The sequence below is a fragment of the Fundulus heteroclitus genome, chromosome 16 (genome assembly GCF_011125445.2).
Source record: "Fundulus heteroclitus isolate FHET01 chromosome 16, MU-UCD_Fhet_4.1, whole genome shotgun sequence".
Lineage (NCBI taxonomy): Eukaryota > Metazoa > Chordata > Actinopteri > Cyprinodontiformes > Fundulidae > Fundulus > Fundulus heteroclitus.
Genome location: NC_046376.1, coordinates 26,827,633 through 26,851,813, shown reverse-complemented (window position 1 = coordinate 26,851,813; position 24,181 = coordinate 26,827,633). Strand labels below are relative to the sequence as shown.

The window sequence follows — 24,181 nt, the reverse complement described above, 5'->3', positions numbered from 1 at the left end:
CTCTTTTCTCTGTTACTGTCTCTCACAAACACGTCTGTGAGTTGATCTGAATCCAGGCTGTCATGATATGTATTTTGGCACTGTCCTTATGCTGTGTTTTAAATCTACTCAAGGTTTGACTTTTCTTAATACCGCCATTTTTTTTTTTTTTGTTAAAATGCCATTTTTAGGCAGAATCTGATTTAAGGTGGTCCTGATGCCAAGAATAACTGTGAAATTACCATTTTTGTGTTTTAACAAAAGCTTTGATGTAACAAACGATATTTTTTTTAGCAATGAGGCCAAAAAAACAAACAAAAGAATACAACATTTGCATTTTGATGGCTTCACTTATTTCTATCGGATAACCACAACGGTGCCAATTCAAGAGTTTTAGAGGCTTCCGCCAAGTAAATCAAGGAACAGAGTTTCTGTTTTGCGAGACAGGTTTCCCCACAGGTGAGAAATATATTGAGATTATGGGAAACAAAATGTGCCAGGCAGTTTTTCAGGGAGAAATCGGACCTCATCCGATCTGTTAACACCTCTGGGGACAACTCATATGCCAATGTAAACACCTGTTAAAGGGGTGATGACATCAGGTGTAAAACCTCTATATATAGCCATCTTTTTAAAGATTATTTCTTTTTACTGTGGAATTTAATGAACAAAATGATCATACTAAGCAGAAAACCTGAGCGATAAGAAAAATCTTGCTGATTTTATCTCCGTTCTTCTCGGTACTCTAAGAGCTTTACAATGCGTCTGCAGTATGCTGGCTCACCTGGACTCAAGTTCAAAAGACTCTGTCTCATCTGTCTTAACTCTTGTCTCATCAGCATCACTCTTTCATTTCCTCCAAGGAATTTCCCCTGCACTTTATCTCTCTGGCTGCAAATTTTTCCTTTGTTCCAAAGAACGTGACGTGTGATCGAAAGTTTTACTTGAATCCTGAGCTAGAGAAAAGTTAGAAGTTAGACTGGTGTGTGCTAAGCTAAAATAGGACAAAGAAGAGAAAAATTGTGACTGGAAAAAAATGGAAATGTATATATTCCTTAACCTTTCTAAAGTAAAAAAAAAAAATAGTCAGCTAGTTTTATTGTAATGCATTATCATTAAATTAATGTAATACCTCTAAAAAATAGATGCAAGAACCCTTGAAGGAATTTCCAAAGCTAATTATCCACTGATCTGGAGGTTTGCATCACTGCAGAGAGCTGAACTGGAGCAAATCTCTATGGATGAGTCATGTTTGCTGTGTCTTCTGTTTCACGTTTGTATTCCAGTCACTTTCATAACCACATATAAATATACGCTCTCCAATCTCTAAAATATATTGATGAGTGAGGTCTACTAAACCAAATGACAACAATGTGAAGACAGGCCAGTAATTCCTGGCAGTGGGACAGCTGGGACCTGAGTTTAAATCAAAATGTCAAGACTTGGCACTTTGATGTACATGAGCTAAAGATTACTGCCGCCTCTTCTTCACTGTAGTCCTCTTCTCTTTTTTCCCCCTTCTGCTTCTGCTTGCCTCAATCCCCAGATCCACGACTGAGATAACGGACAGGGACATGATTCATCCTTTTCTTCCACCCTTTGTTTTTTTGTTCAGTCCACAGGCATCCTTTACTCTCTTCTTTATCACTGCTGCTTTCTCCTTTATCCTTTATCATCCACCTTTGTCTTCTCCAAAACTTTGCATTTTGATTCTCCATCCCCTTCTTTCCCTGTTCTTGTGCAATACAGGCCTGTTGACTCCAATGGCAGATGGGTGGAAGAAAAAATGGGTACATTCTGGGATCAAATGGATCTATGTTTATATATATATATATATATATATATATATATATATATAAATATATAACATATAAAGATAATATAAGATAATATAATATATAATAATATAATATATATATAATATAATATAATATATATATATATATAAATATATAACATATAAATATATATATATCTACATATATATATATCTCTATATATACTATCTATATATATATATATCATAATTCTATATATATATATATATCTATAAAGGGAGTTCTACTGTTAAACTAGCAATAAGTAAGACATCTACTGTAAAATTAACCAAAATCAATCGGTCCTCTCCATTAACAATGCCTTAGTCAGGTTTTTCTTCTTTCAAGATTAGAGGTACGTTACAGAATGACTTCAGTGCAGTGTTTGTTCATATGAGAGTTGCCTGGGTTCCCAAAACAGAGCATAGCATTTGGTATTTTATGACAAAACTATTTGCACAATAGTTTATTTTGGCTCAATAATCTTCATCATCTTGAATCTAGCTGTGCAACAAAGTTATTCAGGCTTCAGTATTTATTCCTAGAATATATCTAGGAGGTGTCAAGGCAGAGCCCTTGAAATACATTTATAGAGGAGGAAGGGAAAGACTGAGAGGCAGTTAGACAGAAAGTGAGTAGGGAGCGATGTGAATGTTCTGGTGTGTGTGTGGAGATACAGTAGTTGCAGTGAGACTCAAAAATAAAAGTGACTTCATGTGCTGTATGCATAAGCAAACATGCATTTTGAATTGTGTGTGTGCATCCCTTTGAATTACCATATTTTTTCAGATCATAAGGCGCACAGGATTATAAGGCGCACTAAAAATTCTTCCGAAGTGTGTAATATCACTCCATCCCTCCACGTACACAGCTCTTTCCTGAGCGGGAGGACACTGCCCTGTTTCTAACATAAGGGCAAAATAAACATAACCTTTATATTGAACTGACTTACTAGGTTTATTGTTGCTAGCGCGTACTCCAGGCGTGGGCTGCCTAAATGCTCCCACATACTCGGGCGTACTGTGCACACACTGTGAGCTTGGCGGACTCTCCGCAGACGTTTTACCCTTCATAGTTGAGCGTACTGTACTGCCGCACATTTCTTGTGGCAAATTCCCACAATTCCCACACTTTCTGCCAGTGGGACGAAGCGGCAGAACGGATTGTAAAATGTGTGATTAGCTAGCTGAGCACCTAGAGCCGTTTCTTTCCCAGCAGGCTTTAAAAATCAGCAGAAAAAATATATTTTGACAGTTTTAAGAGTAAAGGAGCAAAACTGTCCAATACCAGGGAATGTTTTTTTTGCTCTCAGAGGTTGTGCAGTGGCTTTCTGATGTGTGTTTTTAAAACATGTAAAACAAATACATTTAGAACTAATTACCTCATTCTAGAAATAACTATTGCACAGCTTTATCGTTTTTTAATGTCTTGATATAGAATTATGTCGTAGTTCATTTAAAAAGCTCATTATTAGAGCATTTTGAAATGTTGATTATGCAGTTGTGATTGTGTTACAATGATAAAACATTTTATTAGTTTTAAAGTCATACAGCCTAAAAAAACGTCCTTCATCATTAACCCCTTGTTTTTACATGATTCAATGTCTATTTTTTTCACGACTAAATGTCTGATGACATCAAATTAATTTTAATATCAGAGCAAGATAACCTGTTTAGTTACAAGATGGAGTTATCTTATCATTTATTAATTAAAACAAATAGCTTCCCGATGGGAAAATATTCAGTATTTTTCAACAGTTTTGCAATCATCGAGATGTTATCTGGAAACATGAGACAGGCGTTTGTTTTGTTCATGGGGAGCACTGGCCTTGAAGTTACCATGGATGCCATGCCAAAGCCAAAAGACATTTGGATAGCTTTTTTTAACGAAATCATTATTAAAACAAAAAATACTTTTGAATGCATGAGAGGGATGGCAACAGAAACGTATAATATTTGTTTTTGTAAACATTTCTTGAATGCAACATAAACCAGACATTTAGGCATTAAGCAAAACAGATGCAACATCTATAGCTAGCAGGCTAGGGCCAGTCATATAAGGCCCACTAATTTTACTATTAAAGCAATAAAGTTTTTAAGTTCTTTCAAAAACTTTAAAATATTACCTGATACGCCTCCTATATTGCTTTTAAAGAAATGTAAGAGAAATAATAATAATAATAATAATAATAATAATAATAATAATAATAATAATAATAATAATAATAATAATAATAATAATAATAATAAAACAAAGCTGCCCCTCCCCCACTAGTTGATGAGCACTGTGGGTCAGTTGGTTAAAAGAAGTTGCTAGAAATTTCACGCTCTTACAACTTACTTGCAATTAATATATGTGTGTGTATCAAAACGATAAATATAGGATATTGAAAACATTATCAGAACTATAGAGGTAAATATATTACGTTATTTTGGCAGGAACTGTTGTTTTTATTTTCTTAAATAAAAGTAATTAGATAATATTCATATTTGTTTCACATTTTTTGAACGCCATAATACCTGATAACATGAATGATCCTACTGTGAGAATCTTGCAGTGTTTCAGCCCTAGAAAGTTGAGTAAATAAGTGATACCTTACTTTTGTGTTTTGTGACTGACCCAAGGTTGAATTTTTTTGCAAAACATGAAAAGGATTTTAAACATCTTTCATCACATCTTATGTTAGAATCTTATTCCAGATACCTTCAATAGCTGAAGTTCAGAGCAGATCATGTTAACATGCGTTTCTTTTTTCTTACTTTGAATTCGATGGGGGCATAAAAAAAAGAAGACAGATGGAGCAAGGACTTGTAATTTTTCACTAATGTTACAAAATGCCTTAAAGGAAATAGTATTTGATGGAAATTAAAAGTGAAAATTAAAAGTTTAAGAGATTGCGATGTGAGAGAGGGGTAGAGAAAAAGGGAGCAATCAGAACCGCGGCAGAACAGAGGACAAAGCAAGGTCCCAAAGGGGGGTGGGGTTGAGAAAACGACGGGGGGGGGGGGGGGAATCTAGTGGCCGCAAGGAAGGGGGAGGGGTAAAAGAAATCTGTCTGGAGTTAGAGGTGGAGATAGACGATTATTAATAGTAATGTTTGATTAGCATGAGCCCGGATGGAAAGCGATACGGCCAGGCCCCGGCAGAGGAACATCACGACAGGGAGCCCATTTTTCATCCCAAAATAGTTGGAGAGGACATGTATAAAACACAAAGAGCCGAGCCTCTGATCTTTCACTGGACGGCCCTGCTGCACTGACCCAACCCCTGCCCCACATCCAAAGACCACCATCAACCCGTAACAAGGTAAAAATCAAAGAGCATGGCTTTAGTGCTGAAATGGGCAGCCTGGGCAGAAAAAAAAAATTCCTTTTTTTCATATTAAATGAGGCAGGTAATATTTTAAACAATGAAGAGGTTTAGGTAAGACATGTTACTCTTAACACAAGGCTGATGTTTACATACTGAAACATTTTTTTAAGAAAGTATAGCAAAAGATTAACATGAAGGTCTTTAGAGAGATGTTTAAAAATAACCAATTTAGCCTCTTCTACATGCTCCTTCATTATAGCAGATCAGATTAAGATACGGCGACAGTATATCAACAGAATAATTACTTTGCGATAGCAACAGTTTGATACTGGAAGCGGAAGTTGTTGAGATCATTTTCAAGGACAAATTTCAATCACACCTTTTGAGATTGAAAAGGAGTCTCACATCAGAGCTTCTGTGTCCAAACGCGGATGGTTTTGAAGAGATAAGATAATACATGAACAGAGTTGCTTTTACAACATCTTGCATGCAACACACAGTAGACTAATGTATGAAATATTCATGGTCAGAACAACATGCCGTCTCGCTTTATGCACGGAGGAGTTGCAAGATTCTTCCAATCATACGTGTGTTTTGTGCTGTTAGTGATCCTTTCAGTATGAGATTACCTAAACTTTCTATTTGTTTAGCATCTTACTGTTAGGTTTTAAGTAAAATCTTATGCGAATCTGATTCTGTATGCTTCTCTCATTATATTTGAATTTGTATGATGGCAACTCTGAGCCATGTGGAATTGTGGGAAAATGTGGATCGGAAGTCGACATTGTTTTTTTTTTTTACTTTGAGGGAGGATTTGTGAACAATTACTCCGTAAATATTATGGACCTTGCATGTTAGGGTAGTTAACAACTCCAAAGAAAAAAGAATCTGAAAGTGTTTGCCCCTATTTAAGTGCAGTATCGTGCATTAAGGAGAAAGTCCACTCATTTTCAGGGAGAATTTAGTTTATTGCAACCGAAACCACATTAAGTTGAGCATAGTTTCCCAAGCAAATTGGCTTTTGTAAACTTGCTTTATGAACGCGTAAAATACACACAAGTTTAATCCGTAAAAATGCTTCTCCCTTGAAGTATCAGCTTTTAATAATCCTGCTTTGTTGCTTGGAACAACATCAAATGCTTTTAACTAATGCCTTCCAGGTTGGATGAAAGAAGCACATTTTCCTCATGTACTGCCATTTAAAATTTACACAGAAAGACCCAGAGAAAGCTGATATTGATTAGATCAATAATCCACAAAGTCAGCTGTCGACATGAGCTGAAACATGTTTATAGCCTACACCTGTCTGGGGCCTCCTCTTCCCCCTCATCCTGATATGCTCGGCTGCTGCTGCTGGCAAAGCTGCGGTCCTGTCCTGTACCTGCCGGAGGATTAAACAGTGGACAGCGGTGATAACAGCCAGATGATCCCCCCCCAGGCTTGAGCAACGCTCTCACATCCAGTTTCTCCTAGCGCAGTGGTGCATAGCTGCATGCATGCACACAGGTAGCTGCTTCTGTGCACAGCGTTCTCTTCCCATTAGCAGCTCCGTAGTGGAGAGATCAATCGAAAATAAAGCCCACTGAAGGGTAGTTGGTTTCAATTAACCAGCTGACCGGATTTTAAAATGAGACGCAGATCGGATATAGGTCTTTCACCAAAAAAATAAAATAAAAAAATGAAATAAAATAAAGCAATGGAGCTTCGTTTTTGTTCTGTAAATGATGAAGCAGTCTGCATTATCAACATCAATAATACACTTACTAGCTCTTTAGGAAAATCAAAAGCATGATACTATATTGATGCAAGTGTGTATTTACTGGCTTTCACAAAAGATTAGCAGTTGGATTAAAGTCTGGGCTTTAACTAGGCCATTCTAGCACATGAATATTATTGATATAAGTCATTCCCTTGTAGCTCTCACTGTATGTTTAGGGTTGAAGGCCTGCTGAAAGGCGAACCTTCAGCCCAGTTTAAAGTCTTTTGCAACGTTTTGCAACATCTGGCTGCTTTTCCCCCAAGATTGCCTGTTTTGAGCTTCTTACATCCTCCCATCAGCTTTTTCGTCCCTGATTGTAAAAAAAAAAAAATGAAAAGCCACAAGATGTGTTTAAGGGTGTGAGTTTTCTGAAAAACTTAGAGTTTGGATTGTAAGCCAAACAGTTTAATATTGGTCCCAAGGTTTTACTTCCGTTTTGCTTTTAAAAGCGGCTTCCTTAGTGTCATTATCTCAAAAATGTCAGATTTGTGGCGTGCACAGCTGACAGTTTCCCTAACAACCTGAGCTGTGGTTCCTGCAGTTCCTCCAGAGGTACCATGGTCTTCTTGCAGCTGTCCTTCCTAGTTTAGGTAGAGGAAGATTTTTCGCTGAGTTTGCAGCTGGGCCACAGTCTTCTCATTTCATTTCATGGATTGAGCAGAGCTTTCTGTAATGTTGAACCAAACCCAGCGTTAAACTTTTCCACAACTTTCCCCCCTGACCTACATGCGCTCTTTGGGATTCATGATTGTGTGTGTTCTCCAAAGTTTTTTAACTAACCTCTAAAGCCTTCACAGAACAGCTGGATCTGTACTGAGATGAAATCCCACACAGCTGGACTCTACTTACTCACTTAGTCACTTTTGAGGGCAGCTGGATGCACTGGAATTCATTTAGAGGTAACAAAGTAAATGAAGCTGAACACAAATGAACGCTACAGTCCCTCCACCTCACAACTGTGCCCATTTATCCCAATTAGATACGCTAAAGTTTGTGGATGCTACGAGACAAAATGTGAAAAGGTCAAAGGAGCAAGGGAATGGTTCTGCAAGGCACTGCATAGTTTAAAGTGCATTACGTTCTGTTGATCTAAGGCTTTTTGTAATACAATAATGTATCTTGTGACCTCAGATGAAGCTTTAAATCAACGCTGTGTTAGTGAGCCTCATAAGTCAGCACACATGTATGTATGTATGTACAAATGTATACAATGTATATGCACATATATATGCGTAGGTACGTACGTATGTAGGCGCATAGATATAGGTATATATTTAAGTATATAGATATGTTTATATATATATATATAGACCACTAAGAATGTAAATGAGACATCATATGCCCATTCCTATTTCCTTTTTTGTATTTTTTGGTATTCCTTTTGATCCATTGTATATATGAAGACTCACTGTATATAACTGAATGCACCTTCCCTACTCTGCGCCTTCTTGTATGAGCCGATGTGACGAGTGAATTTCTCCATTGTGAGATCAATAAAGACTATCTTATCTTATCTTATCTTATCTTATCTTATCTTATCTTATCTTATCTTATCTTATCTTATCTTATCTTAAGCCTACAAAACAATGCTCACAATTCAACAAATTAGTGTCATAAGCAGTCACAGTGACAAAAAGAAAAACTAAAATGCTCAACAATGAAATCCAATTCCCGTCGGCCCTTTCTCGGGTTAAACTGTAATATCACTGGGGAGTCATGTTTCTCTGCCGCACGGCCTACATCTCTTCCCTCCTAACCCATCTTGCTTTATGCACATCCACTCCCTTCACGATTTCTACCACTCTCTTGGATTTTTGCAGCCTCCCCAACAAACCTACATTCAAACAAGCATGATCGAGCTTGAGTTTCCTAAAAAGCAGGCAAGTTTCTGTCTGGTCCTCCGGTCTCCTCCTGTAGGTCTTCTTGCCGCTCCAATAAAAATACTCACACACACACATTTATTCACACTCATGCAGCTGTTACAGTGGACTGGGGAGCTGGCGGTTACGCAGGATGGTTAGGTTTCCCACACCTACTGAGAGCATTAGTGTCATTCAGATCCCCAAGAGGGAAACATTTTTTTTCTTTTCAAAGGGCATGAAGGTCAAACTCGAGCACTGTAGGGGAGAAGAGCATGGAGGCTATTTTATCCACCATTAATTTTTTTTTGTTTATTTCCTTTATTTAACCAGGTAAACCCCGTTGAGATCTGGATCTCATTTTCAAGGGGTATTGTTAGCTTATTTACCCCTCCTGAAGCAGAATATTGGTGTATTTATTGATAAAACGCTTCAAAACAGCATATACCATGAAACTTAATTCAAATAACCTGACCTGATAGAGTTCCATATTTAAAAGGGCACTTCTTGACTTCCCCTATGGGAAACCGTGATTGCTTTCAGAAAAAGTGACGTAAATGTCTGTGCAGAATTTTGCTTCAGGATGCAAATGATTGATGTTTGTTCGAAAAAAGTGGAATTAGACAGCTGGCCAAAAGAGTTGATGCTGTAAAGACGAAAAAGAAAAGGTACCCAGAACAGAGCAGGTTGAGCATGTCTAATGTAAGGGACTTGTTGGAAAATATCCGCTTAATGTCAGCACAGGTGGGGTAGTTGGTGGCACTGTTGCCTTGCCATGAAAAGGTCCTGGGTTCAAGTCCTACTGTTGCAGAAACATGCTCCAAAATAAACCTGCGGGGGTAATAGCAGCAAATGGTGTGCATCTTAGTCCAAAGTATGGACTAAGATGCACACCATACTTTCAGTTATGTATTTAAAAGAGATCCCTTTTCTGTGACCAATTTCCATTATTACAGAAATCTTTAAAGTGTGAAACAATCAAGGTGGACTTCACAGTACGGTCTCCGCTGACTCAGCTTGAGATAATCAAGCTGTGAACAGGTCATTTTCATGACTGTAAACTGTAACCTCACAGGTTACAGTTTCTTTTTTGCAGTGGTTTGAGTGACTTGTAATTTCCAGCGAGTAGATATGCATCAACAACTGTGTGGACTGCCCATAACAGGGCAGGGTGAGTGTGCAAGTTTACCGATTACGTTAAGCAAAATGTCTCATCTTTTTATGGTGGTGGTGGTGAGGCATGGAGTCGCCTTGTATGGGTGGGCCACGTACACAAGTGTGGACTTTTCATCAGACCTGTGTAGCAGAAATGACCATGCTGACCTTGGGCCAAGGCTGCGACCTAATCATGTCCAAACAGCGCTGGAAGCACTCCAAATCATTTATTGTAAATCTCTTGGTCGTTTGTAGTAATAAGGTGGAGGAGAAACTGCATGAGCTGTGGCTCATGGGGCTTACAAGACAATAATGAAACAGTTGCAGTCACAAAAATTTGAAAAAGAACAACAAAAGCAAACATACAGCACTACATTCAAATTATTTGACCGGATGTGCAACTCTCTGTGCAGAGAACTCCCACACCTGATTCCTCTCACGTTGTTGAGAAGATGAAACAAACTCTGTAGTTTCCTGCCCAGTACACACTGTTCACACTGATGATGGAGACGCAGAAACCTCAAATAAATGTAAATGGGTAAAGTCTGCAGTTTGTGAGGAAACCTCTATCGGGGTGGGATGGCAAGGAAATCAAAAGGGCAGTACTGTAGGAGTAGCGTACCTTCTTGACTGCCTTCACAATGTATTGTGATTTCCACATCTGTTGAGATCCAGTGGTATTAGGATGATCATGAAGGTCACAGAGACCATCGGGTGGTCTTCCAGCGTGAAGGGGGAGCCGAACAAGATTATATGTCAAAAACGACCTACCACGCTGCTGTAAAATGTTAGTATGCTTTTTATATGGCCAATAATTAATCACATGACTCAAACATCAGCACCACCACACCTGGAATTAGTTGCATCAAACTGGACGAATGTACTTACCTCGTATGCTCCTATACTCACACCACAGCAAAGTACATTCCTTCTTGAATTGTTTGTTTTCCCCTGGGATACCTTAGTGCTAAAGGTCAGAGAAGAAGATTGGTCTTTTACAGTGGTGAAGGACTGGATGTGTGGTCACACAAGTTAAGCACTGTTCATTATTGATCGGCGTGTGCAGCGGGGTGTTTCTGAAGTAGATAACACTATGCTTCCCCAGAAGCTCATACATCACTGGAGCTCAGTTTGTCACCACAGGAGAAAATCTATCAACTACTTCAAATGATCGTTACCACTTGTCTTAGTTCTTTGTGCCTTCAGTCCCACGTACCAGACCATCCAGCTTGACTGTTCTTCATTTTTTCTTTTTTTGTGGTTGTTTTTTTTAACAATGGGCATAAACATAATGGTTTGTTTGGCCTGGTCTGCAACGCCGACATGGTGGTTAATGGAAGTGCGGCTCACCACTTCTACTACGTCGGCTGCAGGACCGGATAAATACCTGTTGTTGCGCTAAACTTTTTTACTCCATCATCACACACTAAAATCGGGGACATTTTGCCGGGACAGGTCATATTAGAGAGGAAACGGGGGACGTCTGGTTGCCCTACACATAAACATGCATTTTGCTTTTTGTGTTGTGCTTGTTTGGCCATTTTACTCATAACAAAGTAAAATTACATAGAAAATAGTGACTTTTTTGTTGTTGCATGTAACCATATTAGAATACAACATAAAGCCACAGTGAGAACAAAAGTGATTGAAATAACTGCAGTAGCACTGCCATAAAGGGTTGAAGAGCTACAAGTAGCTACAAGATAGCTACAAGTTTAACTCCTCCCAGCCAGTAGGTGGCGCGGCAGTCTGCTCTCATTTCAACCTTCAACTGTACTGTTTGCCAGCAAGCTGCCGTGTCCGATAGCATCAGCATTAACATAAGGAAACATTTAACTTACCTGTCCAGAAGGAAAGCGGCAACCTCTGGTTTGCTTCTGAGCCCCTTTGCTTCCTAAAGTCGACGCCAACACTCAAAAGGCTGACCAATGTTTACCCTCATTTTGCTTCTTCTTCTCTTGAATCGGAGAAATGTACCGCCGAGAAAAAAACATTTCTCAACGCTATCACGGAGCTACTACGATCCGGCAACGCCTGAGCTCTATGTCTTGTGACTTCAATCTACTATTCCTATTGGTGCATTTCCTTTCGTTTCAACGTTGGTGTCGTAACCAGAAGTAAAGATAGTCCTCAATTACAACTACCTGGGATTAATTATTGATATGGAGCTTTCTTAAAAAGTTGATCTTAAACATTTGTTCTTCAAATAAATAGGGGGAGTGGTCTTGGGTTCTAATACAGAAACAAGCCATGTTTCTTGAGTCTTGGCTCCCATTTTAGCCTCATTGCACTGGCTCGCTGTACATTTTAGGATTCATTTTAAAGTGCTTTTATTTGTTTTTAAGTCTCTCCATGGTCTTGCTCCAGCTTATCTTTCTGAGTTTCTGCACCTTCGTGCACCCTCCTGTTCACTCAGGTCAGCCGATCAGCTGCTTCTTGAGGTGCCAAAAACTAAACTGAAGCTTAGGGGGGATGGTGCTTTCTCTGTGGCAGCTCCAAAAATGTGGAACAACCTTCCATTGCAGATTAAATTGTCTACTTCTCTGTCTGATTTTAAATCGCTCTTAAAAACTCATCTCTTTGCCTTAGCTTTCTAAACTGTGTGAGATGTGGATTTTAGCCTTTAAAACATTATTTTAAATTACTTTTTAAAATTTTATTATAGATTTAATAGTTCTCATTTTAATTTTGTCCTTTATACTCGTATCGTTTTTTGAGTCTGTGTAATGGTGTTATGTTGTTTCACTGTACAGCACTTTGGTCCTTCGAGAAAATTTAAAGTGCTTTATAAATAAAGTTGGATTGGATTGATTGTATAACTCTGCTTTACAAAGCTCCTGCTGCGTTGGTTCCTACTTATTTATGGACCTTTCTACCGAGATCTGAAAGTTGTTATGATTTACAATCAAATAACATTTTGCATTATTCTGCTCCTTGTATTTGAACTGAAATGGGAAATAAAGCTTTCAGTTTTTCCTTCCCCCTCTGCTTGGAAAGCCCTTCAATCTGAGCTGAAACTGTCAGAACCGGTTTCTCTGAAAGCGTTCTGCTTTGCCTTAAGAAGCCGACATCAGGAACCCCTTGAACAGCGCCTGTGTTTTATATCGGACATTGTTACTGTTAAAATCGAGATTGTCACTGGAACAATAACTCCTGCACTTTATTTGTGAAATAGCTCACAATGTACGTATACTTTAATAGATGTTTTTGTCAATTTGGTCTGCCTTGTCCACTATGAAGTATTAAAGAATGTCTTGATCTCAATGGGTATTTGATCTGGTTAAGTACAGGTTTCTTAAAAGAATAACAGAATGAGTCAAATAATTGTGGGATTTTCTAGTCATTTAGCAATCATTTAAGATGAACAATAATGCACTGAATGTGTTTATTATTGGTGTTGCTAAGGAAGTTCCGATAAACTTGTCAACTAAGTCCCATATGAATGAATTAGTTGGCATCAGTATCAATGGGATGACAAAGCTGTGAAACATCAAATTACTGTATATCTTATGTAAAATGTTTGTTGGAAGCCAGCCCGCTAAACTTCACTGGGCTACAGTTATCTGTGTAGGTCCTAGAAATTGGGCTCCATGGCCAAGTATTGTCTGCATCTCACATATTTACAACTTTTCACCAACATGACAATGAATGCAGGAATAAAATACTTCACTATGCATGGCACTAAGGTTGTCCTTTTTCGTCTTGAATGTATGCTTTAGCAACTGTTTATGAAAAATCCATTGTTGGACAATGAAAAACCCTTTACATATATATATATATATATATATATATATATATATATATATATATATATATATATATATATATATATATATATATATATATATATATATTTATAGGTATATATATATATATATATATATATATATATATATATATATATATATATATATATATATATATATATATATATACATATAATATGCTTGTCAAGAGCAAATAGCTGCTCAGTGTGTGAATGTAAAGCCAGGCAGTAACAGCTGAAGATGCATCACTATCCTGATTGGTCCTTGCTGCTCTGTCCTGCCTGCCACATCAATCAACCCTTTTTATGCCTCGCTATAATCTGTTGTGAATGAGCTTTTTCACTGCTCGACCAAATGATGAGAGTGTGTAAAGTGTGCCTTTAGTCACACTCTGAGTGAGAGTTGAACGCCCTACTTCCCTTAACTCAGTTGGTTTCGCATAAAAAATAATTAAAATAATAATAATGACTAGACTATAGATTATTCAAAGGTCAGTTTGTGGATTTTTAGGATGTAGAGGTGCATAGCTGGAGCAAAGTTACCAGTTTATTTGAATTGATCTGCAGAAAGACAATCATTTATTAAGTGAAATTTATTTTAATCAACAACACATTCGCTTCGAATTGAACATCCATACATGTAGCGGAGTTGGAGTCTCACTGCTACATATGTGTGCTCTTTGTATATGTTTTTTACACAATTAGATTCATGAAGTTAGAATCAACCTCACTGCAATCAGATTAAAGAGGTCATGGTGTGCACAAAGACGAGGGTATCGGAAATGACTGGGAAAGTAATCAATATGCTGTTTCATGAGACCAAACCGCCCTTGAACAGTTTTCTCTGTAACTATGTACATAAGCTCAGTTAAGTCAATGTTATCAGCTTTGAAGAGAGTCTGGTTGGTTGATGTTGATTTATGCTGTTTTGCTTTTGACTGAGGGATTTTCCTCATCAGCTGTGCATGGTATGACGTCCTGCAAAGGACACGCATCAAACTAATTTTAAAATCTGGTTGAAACGTCAACTCGAAATGGCTTGATTAATAGTTACAGTGGCCCTGTCAAATTTGAATATGGGTCATGCAAAAATGTTTCCTCCGAACAATTTATGAACGCATCACCCTTTCGCTCAGCTGCTCTCTATAGTCCTGACTTGTGTCCGCTTCTGGTGTATCCGTGCTGTACATGGGTGTCAGCAGTATGAAGAGGTGAAAAAGGGCATCGAGAGAGGGCGGCAACTTCATAAGCAGCGATCAGGTTCAATCACACGCAGAGTAAAAAGCCAAAGTGCCTTTAGGTGCCAGGCTCACCTTTCACAGGGAGACTCTGCACGTCAACTGGGCTGGCAAATCAAATTCTCCTGCGGTATTCCAGAGACAGCAGAAAGTCTCAGATAAACCCGCTGACTTTGGATCTGGTCCTGTGCCTTGTTTTTTCTCAACTCAATGGTATCGCACAGTAAAAATGGAAAATCTGTCATTTCTTTGTTTGCACTTCACTCCGATCTGTGACGTTATATAGAGAGCATCGGAAAAGTACTCAAAACCTTTTTCATTTTTCCACATTTTGTCACATAAAAATGCATCTCCCTTTGCTTTGATTCCCCTAAAAAAACACATCCAGTTGGATTTAGATCAAACTTAATAAGTCGACAGAGTCTACCGGTGTGTAGTTTTAAACTCAGGATAAATGCGGTTGCTCTGTGAAGCCTTCAGGGGTTTGTTGGAGACAAAGAGCACATTGATTTCAGTTGTTGTGAAGTGACAAAAACTGTGGAAAAGTTAAAAAGGTAAGAATCCTCAGCTTGTATCAATAAACTACTCTCTGTATAACTTCTCTCAACACCTGCCTGCTACTGTGGCTTCATGTACACCTTTTCTAAACTGTCTCTAATTCATTTTTTACCCATCACTTCCTTCTCTCATGTCCTGATTTCCTGCTCCAGTTCTGGAGCGCCACCTGTGTAATACGAGAATGTCTCAGAGTTCTCTCTCTCTGCTCTCCTGCAACCTTGTTTTTTAACCTTGTCCACTCTGTTTCCTTTTCTGCCTTCTTTCTCTCTCCGTTCTTTCCCGTCATCTGTTACCTCCGTTAGCCAAGATGGCAATGAGCAGCATCCTCAACGCCGATGACATCAAGAAAGCTCTTGATGCATTTGCAGGTAAAGCACTCCGCACAGATCGATAACAGCTTGCTGTGAAGCGCCGAGACTCAGCTGGGCTCCTACATCAGGGGGTCAGACTTAAAACAGCTTAGTCTCAGAGGCCAACGTCCGAGATGCGTGCACAGCAGAAACCATGGAGCGGGATTATTTTGTCAGACATTTCTTAATTCACGTGAAAATAGAGTTTTGCAGTTAAGTCCAGTCCAAAATTATTCATACGCCTGGTGAACTTGGATTTGAAATTATTTTCATTCAACAGGGATGTTAGCTTGAAATAAGGCAGCCATCCCTTCAAAGGTGAAACAGTGGGAAAGGAGAAGCAACTTTGTTCTTATTGTCATTTTACTAACGGCTGGCACGCTATTTATATTCTTCTCAAAAATCACAAAAATAAAAATATTTTTTGCCATTATATACAGGACTGTCTCAGAAAATTAGAATATTGTGATAAACTTCTTTATTTTCTGTAATGCAATTAAAAAACATGAAATGTCATACATTCTGGATTCATACAAATTAACTGAAATATCGCAAGCCTTTTATTGTTTTAATATCGCTGATTATGGCTTACAGCTTGAGAAACCCAAATATCCTATCTCAAAATATTAGAATATCGTGAAAAAGTATACTAGTAGTATACTAGTAAATCTCATTTTCTCATAATTACTGACCAGTGTTTTGCAGGTTCCCACTGATATTTTGATGATATATTACCTCCAGTTAGACGAAACGTCTATCGATTGTCTTTACCTGCTCATTTGTGTTGGGTTGCACAGGGTCTGGTGCCTACAGGTCTGGTCTACGGCAGTACACCCTGGACGGTAGGCCATTCCATCACAGGGAACCACAGAAACATACAGGACAAACAACCATGCCCGCATCAGACGCAATTTATAGCCGGAGAACCCGGAGAGTACCCATGCATGCACAGGGAGGACATGTAATCTGGGATTTTGAACCCAGAACCGTCTAGAAAAAGTTTTACGAAGTGCTATTTGAAGAAATATTTTTGGTAAAATTAAAACATAAGTTCAAATGTTCCAGGGGTATAAATAATTCTGGGATCATGATTTTTTTTTTATTTATTTTGAAAAAAAAAGTGGCTCCTTGCATAACTGTGCCATAAGTAATGCAAAATTGAGCCTTTACAGTGGCCTCGCAGTACAGGAAATTTATGCAGAACAAGTTAAAAATGCATTTTTGCCTGTTTATGTCAAAGACACAGAAGGCTCTTAGCTTCTGAAATAGGAATGGTAAGCGGCTATTGGCTGATTTCACCTTCAAGTCTGGTTATTTTGGACACAATCACTGTATTTAAAGGAGGGAAACCTGATGCTGCGGAGCTGTAACAGTGCAGGGTTTTTCGGCCACCAGGACATTTTAGAGGAAGATTGAGGAAAAGAGCCACAGAAAAATGAAATTGACCTTTTCCTTGGCCCAAAGAATTTAGCTGTATATGCCCTAGACTAAAGGGGTTCCCAAAGATTACAGCCTGTGTGCGCAAAAACACACTACAAGAGACTTAGCACAGCAGCATCAAATTATCATTAGTATCGGCACTTTGACAGGATTGTGCAAACGACTGCGTGAGTTTATTCATGTAATATCACCAACTTTGGACTTTGTCAACTTTGTTCAGCTGATATCATGACTTTATTCTTATAATTTAAATAAAAACTAATTTCAGGGCTATTGTAGATTAGAGAGGATAAGTTGTTGGCCACAGGGTAGTAAATGTCCATAAATAAACTCTGAATTTTTGGGATTAATCTCACATATTTGCCAGAAAAAAACGTGGATGTTCTCTGATGTTGAAAAGGCATAAATATTTGAGAAAAAAAAAACGTAACTTTGACAGTGCAAAGACAGAAATCCTCAAGAAAATAAGCTCAGAAATTTACTACCAATGCCATTATAGTTTTATATATTACTACCCTTCCTGAAACACAAAATTCACTATTATGATGTAGGCCGTGTAAACCGGAAAAAGCTCCTTAATTTATCAAGAGTTTATTAATTGCAAAAGTGCTCCAATGTTTTCAGAGATGTCATCTTACGGCCCTCTCGGGGGTCACTACCCCCACTTTGCGGACCCCTGACCTAGACAGCGCATGACATCATTTTTGCTCTTCTGTGCAATATTGTTCTGGACAGTCGGGATGTCCTGCATTAAGAACTAAAAGTCTGTCAGTCTGAAATTTTAAAATATGACCATGAAATACTTTATACAATTTTACATTCCACAAGCATGCTATTAAAATAAGATTAAACAATATTGTGAACGACTATTTCTGTCATGATATTTAAGCAACTCTGCTCTGGTTGCAGGCTCTCTGTTATTGTGGTGTAATGTCAGGCGTTATTTTTATTTTCTGACAGCAAACATGCTTACGGCTACATGCTGGTACATAATTCACCTTATCTTTGTGGACCCATGTTCCTTTTTTTCCTGTTTTGGTGCAGCTGAAGATATATATCTGGAGATAAAAAATGAACTTTAAAAGCATTTCCACAGTTCTGATGGTGTAGCATTTTCTCTTGTTCTTTCTTTCCATGTCAAGTTGCTGACTCTTTTGACCATAAGAAGTTTTTTGAGATTGTTGGTCTGAAGTCCAAGCCCCATGATGATGTGAAGAAGGTCTTCACGGTGCTGGATGCTGATAACAGCGGCTTTATAGAGGAAGAAGAGCTCAAGTGAGACACACGCACAGAAAAGCTCAAACCCGCTGAAGTCAGAAACGTGCCTCCTGACTGAACCTTCTGTTTCCTTTTGGGCAGATTTGTTCTGAAGGGTTTTGCCAAGGATGGCAGAGACCTGACAGACAAAGAAACCAAAGCGTTTTTAAGAGCAGCCGACAAGGATGGAGACGGCAAGATTGGAGTGGACGGTAAATACAAACATCTAAATCCAGCTCTGCATGTCTAAATGCTACGCTAGAGAAACAAAAAAGTCAAACAAAACTGTATAAATATCACAAAAGCACTGAGAGGTTCCTTGAGGCAAAAATAATATATGACAGCTCCTTTAGGAAACTTATGTCTTTGGTAAAACAGCTTCACTTTGGAAAGAAACACGTTCTTCATAGCCCTCTGTTAGGTGTTTTCTCATGCCAGGCCTGAAATGCCTTTGTTGTGTGTGAGCCAAAGGTAAAAGCACAGAGGTAATACAACTAGCATGCTGAATAGCGCTGTTTCAAACCAGCTAGCTTGTTGTGTAATCACACACAACCATCCACTTCTGAGCCGCCTCTGCTGAGGCAATTAGACACAGTTTGAAAAAAGAATCAACAAGCTCCCTTCGCCTTCTGCTCTTTCTCAATTCATAGACAGCTGTGCAATGAAAATTATTGTGTTTAGTGATAAACACAATAAGGCCGACACACTCTGGACCCCATTTAAGGTCTGGTTCGACAGAATCATGTGAAGCCATTCCAATTACATCTGGTTGAAGTGAACAGGGCCGATCAGACTGCTTGCAGTCCTACACAACTGTGTCTGCATAGTTAAGACCAGGAGTCTGTCTTGGTTGTGACTCTGCAGCGATTTAATGAGAAAGTCAAGAGTCAGATAGGAAGAGAGACACTTTGGCAAAGTAAGAGACATCCGAGCCAGGCTCGTCCTCATATAGGTTCATCTGGAAACACAAACAGTGTACTTACAATTGGTGGGAGCTCAGAAGTTTAGCAAACAGATACGAAAGTGAAACCGATCTTCTTTGAGCTCGTTCGAGCAGCACCTGCAGCTTTACGTTTACTGCCCGGCGTGTTAATGCCAGCAGATTTTCCGGTACATATTCTCACGTGAATACTTGATCTCACGAGACTGGTGGTCCGTAGAGGAACCCTCTACGCAGCCAGTAGGCTGGGAAAGAAAATCTGTCTGGAGTGCGGAGGTTCAGATGCTAGCGGTGTGTCTCGGCCCCCAAGATATGAGATATTTACGCAACAGCAAATACATAAAGAGGACTGAATGGCCTGAAGTAGTTTCCGATATTGAGAAAACAACAACTATAGTTCATGAGATTTTTAACCAAATAACATACATTTAAGGTGAGCTTTTGTTCAAACAACTTGAATACTTAATGACTCCACTGCTCCACCAGAGTTTCTTGACAGGATCCCACCTCACACTTAAAAAAAAACTAAAGTATAGAACTGTAATGTAGTGAATATTAACCACTTTTCAAATATGTTAGTGTTCATTCGTTGTCAAGTTTTTTATTTTGTTTTTTTATCTGAAGCTTAAATGCCTCTACCTCTCCATCAACTTAACAGTTGTGCTTTAAAATAAGTAAAAGAGATTTCTTACATAATCTCGGAATTGATCAAATTTACACTTTAACACAAAGGTATAGAAAAATCACTCTCTGACACTCTCCACCAACTCACAATCTCCCAAACAGGGAGGGCAGATAGATTATTTCAGAGAACATTTCCCTCCCGTTCTCCCTGTTTGGAGTGCGGTGGAAGCCCAAACAGGAAGTCGTGGCTCCTTCTCGGTCTAGTCCGGCTACCTTGATGGATAAAAGTTTGTGCTTCTGCTGTTGTTTCTTCACACACAGCACACCGTTTTGACGGTGGAATCACATGGGAAAGGAGCTGTCACACAGGACCGATCGGCCAATCAGAAGAGGGATGTTGTTGTAACCATAGCAATGAGCTGTGAAAAATATCTGGCCAAATATGAAATTAAATATAAAAGTCTAAAACAAGTTATTTTAAAAAAAAAAAAATAAGAAAAGCAATACAATAACAAATTGAAAGCAGCAAAGCTAAGGTTTCCTTCAGCTGCCTGACTCTGTGCAGGTGAAGGGTCAATAACAAGATGCATACATTGCTACAATAATGGTTACACTGCAAAAACAGAACTAAAAATACGTAACATTTTCGTGAAATGAGTGTATTTGTCCTTGATTTCAGCAGGTAAATAAGACTATTTGTCAATGGAAGGAGATTTTTCCACTTAAAATAGGAACAATTCATCTCCATCGTCTTATTTCAAGTGCAGGATGTCTAATTATCTTATTTTAGGGGTAAAGATACTCATTCCATTGGCAGATAATCTTATTTACTGGCTCAAATCAAGGACAAATAGACTAACTTTGTGAAAATTTTCTTGTTTTTTGATCCGTTTTTGCAGTGTAGTGGCTTGCAAAGAGCACACATCAGGGGAATCCTGGCAGATATGGTGGGTCGAGTGCAGGACTCATAGTGGAGCCACACTTGAGTCACACACAAAAGAAAATACTGGAGACTTGAATGAGATTCGTGCCTTAAAGGCTCCAGTCATAAATAATTTTTATCTCGCATAATCAGTAGTCAAGAAAAGTTTTTAGGAAGGCAACAGACCAACTGCTCTGACAGCTGATGTGCTGCGGTGCATATTTCCCTGTGAAAGGCTGCAGCTGACCATCAGCCAGCGACGATCCTGCACTGCAGGCTGCTATTAGTTCACAATGATCGTTTCCAGTTTAACAGTAGCTCTACATTAATGGCATCAACAACGTACTGTATGTCCAGTTTAGTGCTGGATTAAACGACTTTTCGCAACAAAATAAACTTAAAGAATATCTGTTCCGCTCCCTACATCATCACACAGATACTTCTTCCTTCTAAAAATAAAAACATGTCCTGTTGTGTTCTTACAGACATTTGTCAATTTTTTTTAAATGTCTATGTGCAAATTTAGGACTAAAGATTTGAGCAGGATTTGTACAAGACTCAAATTCCTAGTCCGCACAACTGAGTGCTACAGCCACAGTAGGTACCATGTGTTCGATGAGAAAGGATTTTAGTTGGTAAAGACCTGAAACCGGTCTTGGACTTAAGAAAACAGACTTGTGAACATTTCTGTTTGCCGGTCTGTTTGCTTGTCCGTCACAAGGTCCTTGTTAAGCTGCTTCTTGGACCGCTTATCAGAACTTTTCAGCTGAGCCCGAATAGTAAACACACACTTCCTCCTCTAGATTGACAAATGTTGTGGGACGTGGGCGAGAGCCACAACGGCCCTGACCGCCTGCTCTTTCTCTTCTCCTTCCCTTTCAGAGTTTGCTGCCCTTGTGAAAGAATAAACAGCCACCCATCACCACGAAGGACCGCCTCCCAGCCTTCACCATCCCGACTCCACGCTCACACCCTTCCCTACGCCTCACTGCGACCCGCACCTCAACACCCCCCCCCCCCCCCCCACCCAGGCCGAGTCCTGCTTCATGCGCTCCTTCCCTTTAATCTCAGCCTCACTGCTGTCTTTACAAAGCGCAACACTGCAGTGAAGTAGGCTGTGTTACGCAGCCCCCTTCCATCCCCATAGCAGTACGCAGCCAGTTTGATTTAGCCTTTTTATAAACAAAATGTTCATGTTTCTGTTCATGTATAGATATAAAAACACTCCTGCAGGAATAAACTTTGCATCTTAAAGCATATGTAGATATTTACAGAGATTTCCCTCTGTTTACTGACCCTACCGTTTGTTTAATCTCTTAATTCTTCTCTGCCTGTCCTTTCTTTCTCTCATTTCTTTATTCTTTCTTTTTTTTTTTCCTGTCTGTCAACGTCACGTCTGGCCCAGTGAACCTTCCTGTACCTTCCTCCCTTCGCCCTCTCTTGAACCATCGTCCCATCCATCTATCTGCTATCCATCCATTACCTTATCCTGTGATAATGAGCTGTTGTGAAAAACAAAAAAAACAACGATGACAGAAGTAAAGCTGTGAAAGATTAAAATAAAACTGTAAAATACAAGTCTTCTGATGTATGTCTCATTCTTATACTTTAAATGTACCGTTCAAGTTAGAAATGTACTTTCACTCATCGTGGGCAAGAGTGTTATATTAAGTTAAAGTAGTTAAAACATTTTTTTTAGTTTTTTGGTCATGGAAAAATTACAGAGCAAATTGCTTTTATGAATCAGATTTTTCAAAAATAACCTTTGGGTGAACAAGATTTTTCTCTACTTGTCACAAGCACCAAATCATATCGACAAGTTCAGATCCCTTCCTACACCTCTGAGTTACAGATACAACTAACACTTTCTGTAGCTTCTGGTGTAATTCTGGCTGAATATTTGACCTCCCTTCTTTAGTGAATGAATCAAGTTAATTATCTTTTTTTGGTTGGTTTACCGGGGTATTTAAGTCTGGTCCATCAAATTTCTGGAACATATCAGAGTTATTCTACAAGTTTAATTTTAGCTTTTATCCGTTCCCAAGGCAGTTTGGATGTGTGTTTGGAATCATTGTCTTGTTGGAAAGCCAACTGTGTCCCAGATTCAACTGTGCAGCTGCTGATTTGAGATCCAGTTCAAAGCTTTGGGGGGTACTGGAAAAATAAATGCCGCGGTGGCACTGATGTTTCAGCAGGATCAGGTTTATGATGGGAGTGAGCATCGGGGATTCTTGGATTGTTCCTGCTCATTTTGTCCAGTTTGTGTTTCAAGAAGACAACTGTCCTCGTTTAAGAGTGGATAAAGGAGGCTAACATTATGCATTTCAAAGCTTCTGCAACAGTGGTTTTGAAAAATTTAACTTGCTAAGGAACATTTAGCCAAACATTGGTGAGGTGAATGCACTTACTGGAGGTTGTATGTATTATTATGACACTGTGTGGAAAGAATCTTCCATTAATTCAAATTTGGGAAACAAATTGCTCTTAAATGATGCTGAATCTATTCGTCATCTAGCCACTCCGTGCTGGAAACACCCACATCTGTCATTAAAAGCTCATAATTAGCATGATATTCACTTCAAAGAAGAGTCTGTGTTAACTTATTTTTATATTTTTTTTATTTTTTTTGGTGGGGAGGGGCTAACTTTTTTTTGACATTACATAAGGAGGTGAACCAAAGGAAACCAACAAGTGTACTTAAAGGACTCATAATGACCTCTGAGTGCCACGTTGTTAGCATTTTTTAACAAAAACTGCATAATCAAAGCTCTAATGAGAGAATAAAAAGGCTGCTTAAACTAAAACCCTGTGCAAATACAAATTCCAAGCAAAGTCTCTTGTATGGTCAATTTGTATAGCAGTCTAATTTATGAATATACAGTCTCCAGTGAGAACAACATAAAAAAAGACCATATCAAGCCAAGCAGCCAGAGAGTCTTTACTCAGAAGTGCCATGCTGCTGTCAAGCCATTAGCACAATTGGATTCACACCAAGGTTCAATTTAGGTTACATATCCCCAGCGGAGAACCCAAATAAGCACTGCAGGAATCTTGATCTTTTTTAGTAGGACATTTCAGTGCCTGAGCGAACAGATCTGAACTGTGCAGACTATCAATACATTCACTACTTGGTGTCGTTGGTGACTGGAACCAAAAGATGGGATTCTTCTGCAACAATAGGGGCATGTTTCTTAAACAGCAATGA

General features: G+C 38.8%; 1 protein-coding gene across 4 annotated transcripts in view; it reads left to right on the top strand.

Annotated features, from left to right (window-relative positions):
* Positions 1-22,554, top strand: part of pvalb6 (parvalbumin 6) — a 56,522-nt gene extending 33,968 nt beyond the window's left edge. The window contains exons 1-6 of one of the 4 annotated variants that reach the window (XR_004932982.1): positions 4,926-5,102; positions 15,746-15,811; positions 18,376-18,508; positions 18,593-18,702; positions 21,859-22,125; positions 22,382-22,554. Coding sequence is in view for 3 of the 4 variants with exons in the window: in XM_036148335.1 (XP_036004228.1) it covers positions 15,751-15,811; positions 18,376-18,508; positions 18,593-18,702; positions 21,859-21,884 (330 nt within the window). In the remaining variant the exon portion in view is untranslated. Of the gene's footprint in view, positions 1-4,921; positions 5,103-15,743; positions 15,812-18,375; positions 18,509-18,592; positions 18,703-21,858 lie in introns of those variants that run through there. The other 3 variants (XM_021321815.2, XM_012873139.3, XM_036148335.1) reach the window with 3 other exon arrangements.
* The last annotated feature ends 1,627 nt before the right edge of the window (positions 22,555-24,181 follow it).